Genomic DNA, 15,668 nt, shown 5'->3' on the forward strand with positions numbered 1-15,668 from the left:
TTAGTCTTTTTTTTTTGTAGGCTTTTGGAAGTCAGGAATTATTACAGTTCTGTTTGGGTGACAAAAATGTAGACGTGAAGCCTAGCCTTACAAGCAAATTCTATTGAATTTCCAGTTTTAAATGTAAGTCTAACAGAATAGCTAGTTATTGACAACTCCTTTCGCTAACCTATCTTTTTACCTCCCTCTCTAAAATACCAGTCTGATTTTAAACACTGCACTCCCTCCCCCATTAAGATTTACCAAAAGTACTAAAATTTCAAAACCAGCCAGCTGTTGTATTTTTTTTTGTGTATCTTCCTGTCTTCTCCTCCTCTTGGGGATTTCTGTTTCACAGGTCATTGGTAGATGAAGGTACCTTTTTAAGAGAGCTATTCTACAGGTAGTCTGCAGATATTGGTGGCTTGGCAGTTCTCCAACTGTTCAGTTTTTGTTTTGGCTTTATACCCCAAAGCATCGGATCATTGGTGTTAATATTGTCAAACTACTAAATTCAAACTTGATTGGAGTTTGGTATTTTGGGGCATAATTTAAACTGGCTGAATTTGAATTCATTTATTTCTTCCTTTGGCTCCAGGCAACCCAGCTAATGTAGCTGTTTGACCAAATGTTACATTGTTACCTTTTTCAGAACACTTAGTGCTGTGTCAGGTTGTTCTGTCAAGGTACAGTACCCCTTCCAGCTTCGTAACAATGAGACTAAGTACAATACTTCAGGTTGTGGTTTTGGTTGGACAGAATATATATACTTTCTAGCTTCATATGTAACCAACTTCAACTGAAGTTCAAAGCTGTCTTTTAACATTGGAATGGTTTAGCTGGCAGTATTTGATTGGCAAGCTAATAAACAGCCCGTCTAATGTTAATGAGTGGTTATTGGAAACTCTCTCCATGTCAAGTAACTTCAATCATTAATAAAACTTGTGCAGCAACTGAGTTGACTAGTGCATACTAACTGGCTTTTTGCTTTGCTGTGTGTCACAAACCTGACATCCCCTCCCTTGCTGATGGGACCAAGTGTCCTGATACCAGCTGGTCTGTGACTGTTCACTTCCAACTTCTCGAGGGTAATTGAACATGGGCATTTTTTAACCCCTCCTAGCTGCCCCCCACCTTTTTTTTAAAAAAGTATTTTTGGGTTTTTCCCAAACTACATAAGCTGTGTGCAGTGCCAGATCAAGGCAAAGTTGTTTTTATTCAGGAAGTAATCCTGTGCCCTGTCCTCTGCCCTCATCCCACCCAGAATATGCTGAACAACCAAAGAAAAACTTGGTAGGGCATCAAAGCTGGTGGTTTTTAACAAAGGGTTCAACACTGCTTTGTGTGGAAAATCATGTCTCTCAAACTTGAGGTTTTGTTTTTGAAGTAATAAAGAGGATTGAGGGCAGAGCAGTTGGTGTGAACTATATGGACTTCAGTAAGGTGTTCGACAAGGTTCCCCATGGGATACTGCTGAGCAAGGTTAGATCTCATGGAATACAGGGAGAATTGGCCATTTGGGTACAGAACTGGTTCAAAGGCACAAGACAGAGGGTTGTGGTGGAGGGTTGTTTTTCAGATTGGAGCCCTGTGACCAGTGGAGTGCCACAAGATTCGGTGCTGGGTCCACTACTTTACTTTTTTATATAAATGACTTGAATGTGAGCTGAAGAGGTATAGTTACTAAATTTGCAGAGGACACCAAAATTGGAGGTGTAGTGGACAATGAAGAAAGTTCTCTCTGATCACAATGGATCAGATGGGCCAATGGGCTGAGCAGTGGCAGATGGAGTTTAATTTGCATAAATGCGAGGTGCTGCATTTTGGGAAAATCAAATCTTAGCAGGACTTAGTTAATGGAAAGCTCCTGGGGAGTGTTGCTGAACAAAGAGACCTTGGATTGCAGGTTCATAGCTCCTTGAAAGTGGAGTCGTAGGTAGATAGGATAGTGAAGGCAGCGTTTGGTATGCTTTCCTTTATTGGTCAGAGTACTGAGTACAGGAGTTGGGAGGTCATGTTGCGGCTGTACAGGACATTGTTTCGGCTACTCTTGGAATATTGCGTGCAATTCTGGTCTCCTTCCTATCGGAAAGATGTTGTGAAACTTGAAAGGGTTCAGAAAAGATTTACAAGGATGTTGCCAGGGTTGGAGGATTTGAGCTACAGGGAGAGGCTAAATGGGCTGGAGCTGTTTTTCCCTAGTGTTGGAGGCTGAGGGATGACCTGATAGGGGTTTATAAGATTAAGGGGCATGGATAGGATAAATAGTAAAGGTCTTTTCCCTGGGGTGGGGAGTCCAGAACTAGAGGGCATAGATTGGAATGAGGGGGGGAAGATATAAAAGAGACCTAAGGGGCAACTTAAGAGGCATTTGAATAGGTATATGAATAGGAAAGGTTTGGGGGGATATGGGCCAGGTGCTGGCAGATGGGACTAGATTGGGTTGGGATATCTGGTCGGTGTGAATGGGTTTGACCGAATGGTCTGTTTCCGTGCTGTACATCTGACTCTAAGTGACTGTAAGTGCAATTTCCCTGGTCTAGTCTGAAATCATGACACTGACAGCATGGAAAATTCTCCAGCTGGATGAGATGGGTCAATTTTGTTCATCTATTGTTGATCTATCAATTGTAACCATTTGGCTGGATTATTGGCTTAGAGTAGTGTAATGCCAACACTTCCGTTCCCATCACCACTTTGTGGTTCCCATGAAGGCCACTCCTCCTCAACCTCTTCCCTTGCCTGAGGTCTGGTGGCTGTCAGGTTAAATCCCCACCAGTCGCTTCTTTGTAATGAGAAAGCAGCCCCTATGATCTAGTAAGACAATGGCGACACACACAATTAGTGTCCCCTTCTATGCTGAGAACCTGAGGAGACAGCGATGGATCATCTGTTCAACATTTTTAGACTCTTAGAGATGTACATCATGGAGACAGATCCTTCGGTCCAACCCAATCTAGTCCCACCTGCCAGCACCCAGCCGTATGCCCCCAAACGGTTCATGGAATGCCCTGCCCGTATCAGTGGTGAACTCTCCTTCTTTATGGTCATTTAAGCGGGCATTGGATAGGCATTTGGAAGTTATTGGGCTAGTATAGGTTAGGTAGGATTCGGTCGGCGCAACATCGAGGGCCGAAGGGCCTGTACTGCGCTGTATCCTTCTATGTTCTATGTTCTAAACCCTTCCTATTCATATACCTATCCAAATGCCTCTTAAATGTTGCAATTGTACCAGCCTCCACCACATCCTCTGGCAACTCATTCCATGCATGTACCACCCTCTGTGTGAAAAAGTTGCCCCTTGGGTCTCTTTTATATCTTTCCCCTCTCACCCTAAACCTATGCCCTCTAGTTCTGGACTCCCTGACCCCAGGGAAAAGACTGTCTATTTATCCTATCCATGCCCCTCATAATTTTGTAAACCACTTATAAGGTCACCCCTCAGCCTCCGACGCTCCAGGGAAAACAGCCCCAGCCTGTTCAGCCTCCCTATAGCTCAAATCCTCCAACCCTGGCAACATCCTTGTAAATCTTTTCTGAACCCTTTCAACTTTCGCAACATCTTTTCAGATAGGAAGGAGACCAGAATTGCACGCAATAATCCAACAATGGCCTAATTGATGTCCTGTACAGCTGCAACATGACCTCCCAACTCCTGGAGTCAATACTCTTTCCAATAAAGGAAAGCATACCAGACACCTTCCTCACTATCCTATCCACCTGTGACTCTACTTTTAAGGAGCTATGAACCTGCACTCCAAGGTCTCTTTGTTCAGCAACACTCCCTAGGACCTTACCATTAAGTGTATAAGATTTGCTTTCCCAAAATGCAGTGCGTCTCATTTATCTGAATTAAACTCTATCTGCCATTTCTCAGCCCATTAACCCATCTGATCCAGATCCAGTTGTAATCTGAGGTAACCACCTTAGCTGTTCACTACACCTCCAACTTTGTCATCTGCAAACTTACTGTACTTCTTATGCTCGCATACAAATCATTTATGTAAATGATAAAAAGTAGAGGACCCAGCACCGATCCTGTGCCAACACCTTCTGTCAAAGGCTGAAATGTTCACAACCTTAATTTAAAAATTTTGTTGAGCTGCCTCTTTCTGCTAAAGTTTAATTATCCATCTTTTCGCAGTTGGCATTGTTTTGTGTGGGGTTTAGTTTTGTATCTAACCTGCTATTTGTCTGCCATGTATGGATGGCTGAATTGCATTAAGATTGGTAGCTGACTTTCAGGATGTGTTGTGCTAGGTTTGGTTTTTGAATACAATTCTGTTGGCCCATGCCAGCAGTTTGTCAGAACCAGTTTTAAGCTACTCAATCTGTTCAGAATCCAGCCTATTTGGCATTATGGTCATTCTCACCACATGTTGGGTGTGTGCCATATGAAAGAAGGACTGGTGTTAATAGTCATTCTGTGAAAGGCTTAGAGGGTGTGGAATTCTTGCATTTTTTTTAAAAGCTGTACATAGTTCCCTACAAAGAGCAATCACGTCTTGGATGTCATTTGAGGTAATGTAACTGGGGAAATGGTTGACGTATCAGGTGGGAGAGTATTTTTACAGACAGCAATCATAACTTTTAGATTCAAGATTGTTGCCCATTGCTGTAAGTTCTTAACTTGAGGGAAGGCCTTTTTTAAAAAAACCAAGATCAGATATAATCTGGCAAGTGGACTGAGAGCTTATTTTTAGATAAGTCTGTTGCAAGCGTTGGATGCCTTCAAGAAGGAAGTATGGAGATGTTCCAATAAGGAAAAAGGGTGGAGTCATCAAATCCTGTAAACCCCTGGATATCCAGGGACGTGGAGAATTGGATAGAGAGAAAAAGGCTATGGCAGATACTATTGGCTCAAAACAGCAGAATCCCTAGAATATGCAAGGGGAGACTTTTTAAGGTGAGCTAAAATGGGATGTGAAAGCATGGTGGAAGGTAAAGATAAAACATCAGATTTTTAAAGGTACATCTTAAGGATAAAAGGTTAATGAGGGCATTGAGAAGCTGTGGTAATTCATGTGGAGACAAAGTGCAGGTATGGTTCTAAATTAATATTCTATGCTCACTAGAGAGATGATGTGGGTTTCAAAAGTGGAGAGGAGTATGATATCCTTAAAGGTTTTGGGCCCCACATCTCAGGAAGGATTTACTCGCCCTGGAGCATGTTCAGAGGAGGTTGAGAATGGAGATGAGAAATTTGTTCAGCCAGAGGGTGGCAAATCTGTGGAATGCATTACTACAGAAGGCTGTGGAGGCCAGGTCACTGAGTATATTTAAGATAAATTCTTGAGTATCAAAGGTTACAGGGAGAAAGCAGGACCATGAGGTTGAGAAACTGCTCAACCATGATTGGCAGAGCAGACTTGATGGGCTGAATGGCCTAATTTCTGCTCCTATGTCTTACGGCCTTAAGTTGGTGTAGTCTGACAGGCTTTTAAAAGGAGCGAAATTTCCAGGGCTGGCTACAATGTATCCCAGGTTGGTGAGATGAGAGGCGCTTCCAAAAATGATCAATTCCCCTCTGACCCTGGGAGGGACTGGAGGATAGCCAGTGTGGTACTGTTAAAGAAGGGAACGAGGGCTAAACCAGGAAAGTTTTTAGTCCAACCTCAGTGGAGGGAAACTATTGGAAGCGATTCTGAAGGACACTTCATTTTCATTTGGAGAGACTGGGATTAATTGAATAGTCAGCGTGGTATTGCTAAGGGGTGGTCGTGTCTGACAAACTTGATTTGAAATTTTTGAAGAGGTACTCAGATGTATAGATGAGTGCAATGCATTTGATGAAGTTAAAGTAGACGACAAGGCTTTTGAGAAGGTCCAGTGAGGCAAGGATTTGCCCAATTGGTTCCCCAATTGGCTGAGTAGGAGGAAGAAGTGGGTGATGGTTGAGGGGTGTTTTTTCCAGATGGAAGTCTGCCTCCCATGGGGAGGATCAGTAGTTGGGCCCTTACCAACTAGCTTACATTGTCAGAAAACTAGTCCCTCTCTTTTTTTAAAAAAAAGCAGTCCCTAGGCTCAAGGTGACTCTGTCCACTCAAATTTTTTTGAGAGGCAATAAACTGCGCAGGGCTGGTTTGGTGCAGAGATGAAAAGGATTTTGAGGCCATTTGTTTATTAGTAAACAGATGAGACTTCAGACTAAAATGGTCATGTTTTAGAAGTGACCTGTATAATGAAAGGGGAGTGGTCAGCTGCTGAGCTGAGCAGGTTTTAGTTCAGACTTGAGCAGGTGAGGCAATCAACAGGGTGCTGTGGCAACTTTTTTTTTCTGCCCTTCAACTTCAACCTGTAAGCATGTGTTCCATTTATACTGGGCTTTAAAGGGGGTTTGCTCATTGGGACTGTTGTGAATTCAGAACAGAATACGTAAGTCGAGCTGGAAAGGCGGAGTTCTGTAGGGTTCTTTATTCTGTTCTTTGTGTTTCATTGTGTAATTTTGTGTATAAATTTTTGTTTTTAAAATCTAGTAGTCAACCTAGCTAGCTTCTGGGTAATTTTCACTGTACACTTAAACAAATTGCAAAGTTAAGGTCTGGGGCTGCCTGCTTAGAATGTTTTGAGTGGTCTGGTCCGGTCCATAAACAAATGATTTTGTCTTCGAATGTGAAAGTTGATCAGTAAATTTGCAGACCAGACAAAAAACCAAAGTGGAAGTGGTAAATAATGAGAAAGATGGCCTAATCAGTGAGAAAGAGTTCAATCTGGATCAGTGAGGTGCTGCACTTCAGAACAAACAAGCCAAGGGGATACATGATTGGGAGAACCCTGGAAAACAAAGGATCTGGAAAACCTTTTGGTGTGCATGTGCACCAGTCCCTTTAAGGGATCAGGGTAAATGGTTAAAGCATTTGGTATACCTGCTGAGGCGCACAGTTTACGAGTAGGGAGATGCTGGAACAGCATAAAATGCTGGTTGGGCCACAGGATCCATACAGGAAGGATGTGATAGCACTGGAGAGGTTGCGGAGGAGATGCACCAGGATGTTGCCTGGGCTGGAGAGTTCATGGAGGAATTGGACCGTGGCTTTCCTTGAAGCAGAGGAGATTGATTGATTGATTGATCGGGCCATGATTTGAGCATAGGGTAGACCAACCTTTCTCCTTGATAGAAGGGCCAGTGACTAGGGGCATTCTCTTTTACAGTAAGGGGAAGAAGGTTTAGAGGAGTTGTGGAGAACCTTCACCCAGACACTGGTGGGCAGCTGAAAATTGCTGCCTGTATGAAGATGTTGGAGGCAGAAACCCTCAGCATTGCAATTGCACATCTAAACACTTAAATGCTTAGGCATACAAGGCTATGGGCCAAGTACTGGAAAATGGGATTACAATAGTTGTTTGTATCTGCTCTGGCCAAAAATGGCCTTTTTATCATCTGGACTGTCGATCTGACTTTGATTTGACCTCCATACCACTGATCACACCCATCTGAGTGCAATCACTCCTTGGACAAAGTGATGTTAACTCCATTCTTCAGGTGTGACTAACCTAATGTTGGCTACTTTTTTTCCCTTGTGGTTTTTAATTGTTTAATCTTTCTCAGGACCACAGTGAAAAGCTCCTATTTGGGACATCCATCACAGAACTCTCTGGAAGCCTACCGCTATCTGGATTGTGGGTCCAATTCAACTGTGTATAGAAGACCTCCTTTGAATCACTGAGACCTCTACAGTCTGAATGGAAATGATGGTTCAAAGCAACTTCAATTGTTTTCATTAATGTGGGACTTTTCTCCTCCCTGTTTAGCTGGAAAGTGACTGCAGCCAGTAGATTTGAGAAGAGTCTTCTGTTTCTGCACTCTTTTTATAAGGCATGTTGGCCGTGTAGAGCATCCTTAACCTTTTTTTTGTTTTTAATCAAAAAGGTTTGAGAGCATTGCTTTCAACCTTCCTGAGTAGTTGCTTTTTCTATAATGTTTCTCCCTAGGGCAATGCCTTTGTTTCAAAACCTACCTCATGTGTGCCATGCTGTGTGCCCTCTAAGTTTCATACAAAAGCCTCCCATTGTAATGAACTCTTATACAACACAACCATGCATACAAGTTAGTCTACTCAAAGCTGCACTAGACCTAGGATATTTTTTGTCACTACCATCCTCTGAATTCCACTTCCCAGTTTATGTTAGACTAAACTTGAATTGCTTCTCCCTCCTGGGTTTTTCAAACTCTTGCATCACCACCACCACCTCTTTCTCCCCCCACCTCCCTGTGCTTTCCCTTCCTTTATTTTGACAAGGTTGTAAATGTGCTTGTATCTAAAATGTAGCCAAAAGAGACCTTCAAGTTAAAACAATAACTGGTTTTCAGTTCACCAAGTTAGCCTAGGGACACTCGATAGTTCATACCCAGCATTTGCATCGTCTGGTGTGTGAATTATTAGCATTAATAGATATACTTAAAGCTTTCGTGTATGATTTGAAAATCACTAGGGAGTACACAAATGGAGGATTGCAAGCCAAGTTGAATGAAGGACTAAACAAGATGCATCCCAAATTAACACAGTTTAGTATAAAAAGCTCCATTATACAATCTTGATGCAACTTCAAAAAATGCATAGTAGTTTTACAATGTTTGCATTCCTACCGCAGTAGTCATTTAAAACCTGAACTGTTGGATTTATACATTTAACTTGCATGGCTAACAACACTAACTTTTTAAATTTAATGATGGAGCCTGATGCAAGCTATTTTTACACACCATCCAATCCCTAAAATGATCTGCTTTAGTGGTTTTTCTCCACCTATGTCAATGATGCACTTGCTGTCTGTTGACTGTTTGTTTGAAGTAACTTGTACATTTAAATGCCCATCTTTTTTGTATGCGTGCAAGCAAATGCCAAGACAACTGAAGCCATGTTCAGATTACCAAAATAAGCAGGAACTGGTCTTAACTGACTGACTTGGAAACTGGTTGCAAGCTGTTTTTGTTTTAATATTTTATAAAACTTGGTTTGCCAATTGCAGTGTACCTGTTAATGGTGACATGCATGAATGTTTTAGCTTTTCCATTGGGGCAAACTGAACTGGTACAAAGGGAAGACTGAAGAAATAGGGGGAAAAGTCTGAAAGAATGTTGTTTTGTTTTGTGTAATTTATTCAAGATGTTTTTGTACTCCAGGGTATTGCATAATATAAGACACAGGATTTGTAAAAGTGAAACAAAAAGCAGACACACTGGAAGCTTGCTGTGGATCCATTTTTAACTCTAGTTTAAAAAGTAAACATTGAAGTTAGCAGGGTTTACACTTGTCAATGATCTAATGTGGAAGATGCATTTTTTGGGGGGTCAGGGGTGGGGCAATATTGACTTTGGTGTAAAATGTATGAAGCACTTCCATCTGTGTGCTATGTTGTTAAAATGTAACTAACCAACTGAATGAATAGATTGTGATATAGAACATCAAATGTAATAACAGAAGCACTGGTGGGTAGGAACCCCAAAAAGTTCTAAGCTTGAGATACCAGTAAGTGTTACTAATACTGGAGAGGGAAAAGAGAATAACTTCCTAAATGTAACTCTCTTCTCCCCCTTGCCCCTCTTCCCACCCTGGTGAGCACTGTCCAATTTAATATCCCTGATTCAGGTTCTTTTTTTTTCAAACTGATAGTTTGAGGGGTTTTCATACTATGTCAGCCAGCATTATATGTTTTGTGATGGAGGATTGTTTTTAGTTCAACGGTTTTCACAATATAAAGCTGTGTTGATAGTTTGCTGCAAGTTTCACTTACTGTTGGAGGCTGCTGCATCAATCCTCATCCTTTTGCTAGCCTTCATCCAAAGCAATGAGCTAATGCTCTGAACCTATCTATTCACCCATGGGTGTGAAGCTGATAGCAAGTTAAGCCTGAAATGTGTACAGGGTTGTGGTTTGAGCAATTGGCAGTATTAACAATTACTTTTCTGACTTGTTTTAACAAGACCCCAGTAAGTTTGTTTTTTTTTCTTTGTGCAAGTGCCCCTTAGTGTGTCTTTGATTCTTAACACCTCCCCATTGGACAGATGCTGGAACTTCTCAGGTAGCGTTTGGACAATCCTGTTTCAGTGGCTGTTTTGATTCTATCTGTAGAAGGGTTGTGTTTTTTAATCAATTGTGTATTGTATACTGGAAAGAATTTTGGCCTGAACAGGTTGGAATGTCTTGGCACTCTGAGCTGATGTGCATTGTTTAAATGTAATGCTGTCAGTTAGTGAGCATTTTATTTTTTCAAATAAATGTTCTGGGACTAGTGCATTGGCTTATTCCAGTGATGTGAACAGCTGCTCTGGGCTTTTAAATATTTCTTGCTACTGTACTGTTGCATTTAGTAGACTGAATCTAGTACTATACCTTGGCTGTGTAATCTTCTCAAATGGGCTATTAAAGTAACCATCTGGAAACTTTGCGCAAAGATTCATTGCTGTGCTGCTTAATGGTTGCATGATTTTCATTGGTGTGCAAGCGCAAATCTTTCACCTCCGTAATATGGTAAGTGGTAATGACTTTCTTTGGGTCATTCTAGTCTAGCCAGGACTTTGTTATTGACAAAGGTTTCATTTTGTTTTTTGACCCATATGCTGTTGGGGGTGGGGAATGCTGTTTTCTTGTATCTCCTTTTAAGAGAAAAGCAAAGTGCCTGCTGCAGTCCTTTTTGAGCAGATGCTGAAGTTGCTGCAGGTTGCCAAGACTAGGGCAGAAACATCCTGTTAGGAACAGCAGGGAGCTGGAGACGAGGACAAGAATTGGCCAAGCTGCTTCACTTCAGTTTGTGTTGCAAGAACCAGATCTCACCGTGCAAAATGGTCAAAAGGAGTTGAGAATTCCATACCACTGGGGTGCAGATATGTGCTGTTGTCCCTCCTTTTTCAAAAGGGATCCAGCTGCTGGTGAATGTGACTTGAGTGGAAAAGCTTCAGTTGGCAGTGAAATCCTATGTGGCAGAGGAGCTGTTCCATTTTACTGCAGAAATACTTGAAACTACAGGAGGTTTATCTTTAATAAAACTTTTGGAAAATGCACTGTTGTCTAGTGGTTTTCTTTTGGCGTCATCGAGCTTCTTTCTTACAATTTCCCACTTTTTTTAAAACACTTTTTTTTGTGGGGTTGGGACTAATGATGTGAAATCACATGGGACAGGATTGTGGTTCTTGGGTCAAGCTGCTGGTGTTGCAGGTGAGTTTATTCCTAGTATTTTTAATTCTTGTCCCCAATTAGTGACTGGGCCTGCTGTCCCTCCAGTCAAGATGGGTAGGTCTTTCTCCAAGCTGCAGGTCCAGTGAGAAGCCCTTTCTACATGGAGTGTGGGTTGGGTGGGTTTTTTATTTTTGTTCAATTGAAAGCTGCTAAGTCTGTGTTTGGTCACAGAACCCTTCCAGAGGGCAGTCTGCAACCTCCACCCTGAGGGTATCTTACAGCACTGGTGTTGACTGACTGTATGGGCAGGCTTGTCTGAAGCAGCTGCCTTGCTCCTAACACCATGGCTAACCCTCTGGCTTGCTGGGGTGGGGGAGAAAATGGCATTTGTTCCCAGCCCCTTTTTAAAGCCCTGTGCCAAATTACCTCTCCACAATGTGGGCGGCACGGTGGCACAGTGGTTAGCACTGCTGCCTCACAGCGCCTGTAGACCCGGGTTCAATTCCCGACTCGGGCGACTGACTGACTGTGTGGAGTTTCCACGTTCTCCCCGTGTCTGCATGGGTTTCCTCCGGGTGCTCCGGTTTCCTCCCACTGTCCAAAGATGTGTGGGTCAGGTGAATTGGCCAAGCTAAATTGCCCGTAGTGTTAGGTAAGGGGTAAATGTAGGGGTATGGGTGGGTTGCGCTTCGGCGGGTCGGTGTGGACTTGTTGGGCCGAAGGGCCTGTTTCCACACTGTAAATCTAATCTAAAATGCATTCTTATGTCGCTTCATTCTCCAGTCTGATCCAAAATGGAATTTTGGATCATTGCATGGTCAGTGATTTAATGGTGCCAAGTGTATTTCTAATTGGATATAAAATCTGTTAAACTTGTGCTGAAAGTGTTACAGTTCTGCGCAAAATGTATTCACTTGCTGTGGTGTTTATGGTTCAATCAAACTGCAAATAGTTAAAGAAAACCACTGTTTAGAGGGAGGGGGTGGTAGTTGTGTACAAGACACCTGACAAGCATAAAAATGTAACCATAATTTTCCAGGGCCTTTTGCAGCAGAGTGTTAGCATACCTCTGAGCCAAAGGCTTGGGTTCAAATCTAAGGTGTGCCATCATGTCTGAACAACTGGAAACTGGTGTTTTGTGCTAAACTACAGGCTTACAATAAAACCAAAGCACAGACTTCAAGAACTATGCTGAAGCTCTGAGTAAAATAACAGCCCTTCCTTTCTCTTTCAAACTCTGCCAATCGAAGGCTGAAATGTGATTTTTCAGGCTTCCACAGTACACTATTTATGCGGATCTCTTACAATAGATCACCCAAAGGTTGGATGTTTTGCCTTGTTAGTTGACCAGCAATTAATTTTTGTTTCCCACTTTATAAAATACTTGAATACAAGCCCTGCAGCTAAATAGCATGAATCAAAGAAAGGCATGCTATCATTCAACATTTTGGAACAAAATTAGTTTCTTGTCCAACCTGCTTCAGTTTGGCAGAGTTGGCTTTGAGGTAACTTCAACTCAGCTGCTTAATTATAGAATTTTGGTGCCAAGCTTGTATAAGATGCATTATGCTTGAAATATGTATCATCTAACTCCTCTGATTATTGTGGATGGAAGTCTGAGGCTTGGTGTGCAATCCAGTGAGTTCATGCTGTTGGAATGCACCAGGATAAGTAGAAGCAGTGTAGGGTGGAGAAGAAATCTGCTCTAATCTTTTGATCAGATGTATTCTACCAGTATGTAAACATTCAGTCTGGTTTTCTGGGGCTTCTGTATCTTGTACCCTTATTCTGTCTTTCAATTATCCTTTTCCTTTGGTTGTAATTTATTACTTGGCTAAGAGATAGCCAAGTCTCAAGGTTCTGGTTTCAAGCCATTCTGGGACATGTTGAGACCAGCTGCCCTGCAGTTGTACAGGAAGTACCATGCTGTCAGGTACTGTTATTCTACATCCCCTCAGGATGAAGAGATGAGCATTTTTATCTTCAGTGGGTAAAATTTAGCTGTATTTCCTATTGCTTACAATAGTGACTACACTTCAAAAGCTTGAAGTGCTTTTGAGGCATCTGCTCAGGAAGTGTGTAATTATTGAAAATATTCTTTTCTCTTGTTTGTTTTTTTGACAGTCTGGATGAGACATCTTCTTTCAATTTTGTTACAAAGTCACTTGGAACATTTCAGCTGTGGCTAGCATGCTAATCATGTCCCCACATAACTGTGGACTTTGAGTGTAATTATATTCTAAATGTTCACACCATGTCAAATCAGTGTTGGGAGCAACTGGGGCTACTGTGGAATTCCAGAATGGCGCAGGCAAATTGGGGTAGGTGGCAGGTGACATTCAGCAGAGAAGTGATGTAATGCACTTTGGCTGGGAAAACATTGAAAGGTATAAAATAGAGGGTGCAGGAACCGAGGGATCTGGGTGTATATGTGCATAAATCATTTGAAGGTGGCAAGACTGGTGCTGAGAACAGTTAATAAAGTACACAATGTCCTTTATCTACAGTGCATGCTCTGGAAAAAGCCTTACTAAATTAGTTGAGCATGATTTCTCTTTCACAAAACAGGAGACTTAGATAAATTCAAGGTAATCTATAGTGATTAGTGTTTACTATTTTCCCTGAAACAACTTAAGCTAACTTGTCAGTAGTTTCCTGCTTTCTACCTTGCTTTTTTTTTTGAATAGTTATTTTCCTAATGTAAAGGAGCTCTTGCTAAATGGCGGTTTGGAAAATTTTAAAACTGATGTAGCAACTGTTTCACTGGTAGCATCTTTTAACACCATAGGAAGTTATGTGTTGCTGATCTGAACTATACCAGTATGCAGCAAGCAATACAAAACATCCAGGCATGCTCAAGACAAGGGACAAGTGCTATTTGGACCAACCAAGTGTCAGGAAATGACCATCTCCACTTGACCTTCAATGGCCTTCGCATCACTGAGTTCCCACACTATAGCAGTAGTTAACAGATGATCTGATTGGAGGTATTCAAAATCCTGAATGTACTGGAGAGTAAACAGGGAGAAACTAGAGGAACAAGGAGCAGGAAGAGGTTTAGTAATGTCTAGAAGAAACCAGGGTGATGTGAAGCAAAACTTTTTCGTATGGTGAGCAATTGTGGTCTGGAATGTACTGCCTAGAAATGTGGAGGCATTGGATGGTTATTTTGACTGTACCTTTACACATTACTACTGAGAAACAGCAGGAGCTTTGCATAAGATAATGATGCCCAGTTAATCTATGGTAGGCACAATGGGTCAAATGGTCTCAGCCATATAAATACCCTGGTTACACCTGCAAGGTGGAGGTTGGGAGCCTGTTGGCAAGTAATTCTACAAAGTGCAAGTGAATGGTTTGATGGAATGCACTCCAGATAAGTTCAGATCCAATAAAACTTGTGTGCCATGATCCAGGACAAAGCCTCTTCAGTGGAACTTTATTCAATGTCCTAGAAGCTCCACTAACATCCTGCTGGCATCTGTATGTGCTAGTGATAAGATGCAGATTTGGACATTGTTGCAGCGCAACTTCCATTTAAAGGGATGTGGATTGTAGGGGTGTGGGAGCGTTGCCATTGCCGCCACCACCTGCAAGTTCCCCTCCAAGCCCATTGACTTGAAAACATATGGCTTTTCATTCGCTGCTATGGGGTTCCTATCCAGGAACATCCACCACCACCTCTCCCTGACACCAGAGAGTCATTAAGTGTGAGAAAGTGGTGAGCTGGCAAAAGTCAATTGCTGCTGGATTGACCAGTGTTGCCCACTTCCTATGAGTGAATTAGTACAAAAACATCTTCACTTAGGAGACTCTTCCAATCTACATTTGGGAATCCAGATTATAGAAAAGCCTTGGCAGGATGACCAATGCAGAAGCAGATTGGGAGACTCTGTTCTGGTCATAGGAGACTGCTATTGATCTCAGCTGCTTATGTCCACCATCTCCTTTTATTTCCACTTTGATCTACTGTGCAAAGCAGAGGTATTGCCCTGTTCAGTTAGCTCCTGCCATGCATTGTAAATGCCTCATCACCAGGGAGAGTGCCTTGGAGTGCCAAACACTTTACCTTTTATTGCATACACTGTGCTCAAAGCATTGGGCTCAAGGGCAGTACAGTGGCTCAGTGGCTAGCACTGCTGCCTCACAGTGCCAGGGTCCCAGGTTTGATTCCAGCCTCAGGCGACTGTCTCTGTCTGTGTAAACTCCACAGAGACAGATCTCCCCATGTCTGCATGAGTTTCCTCCGGGTGCTCTGGTTTCCTCTCGCAGTCCAAAGATGTGCAGGTCAGGTGAATTGGCCATGCTAAATTGCTCATCATGCGTTAGTCAGAGGGAAATGGATCTGGATGGATTACTCTTCGGAGGGTCAATGTGGATTTGTTGGGCCGAAGGGCCTGTTTCCACACTGTAGGGAATCTAATCTGATCTTTCTGCATATCTTTGAACAGAATACAGCCTAATTTTTTTAATGTCTAAAAGCATCCCTTTGAGGTATTGTAACTGCAATAGGTTGAATATCTAGATAATAGAGGTGGCCTGAGAGTACGTGAATGATAATGGGAAACAAAACTA

General features: G+C 42.3%; 1 protein-coding gene across 1 annotated transcript in view; it reads left to right on the top strand.

The window, feature by feature from the left end:
• Positions 1-10,976, top strand: part of LOC132805694 (transmembrane protein 106C-like) — a 68,234-nt gene extending 57,258 nt beyond the window's left edge. Inside the window, exon 7 of the mRNA XM_060820880.1 lies at positions 7,529-10,976. Coding sequence (XP_060676863.1) covers positions 7,529-7,646 — 118 coding nt within the window. The 3' untranslated portion in view covers positions 7,647-10,976. The remainder of the gene's footprint in view (positions 1-7,528) is intronic.
• Positions 10,977-15,668: the final 4,692 nt, after the last annotated feature.

The sequence above is a fragment of the Hemiscyllium ocellatum genome, chromosome X (assembly GCF_020745735.1).
Source record: "Hemiscyllium ocellatum isolate sHemOce1 chromosome X, sHemOce1.pat.X.cur, whole genome shotgun sequence".
Lineage (NCBI taxonomy): Eukaryota > Metazoa > Chordata > Chondrichthyes > Orectolobiformes > Hemiscylliidae > Hemiscyllium > Hemiscyllium ocellatum.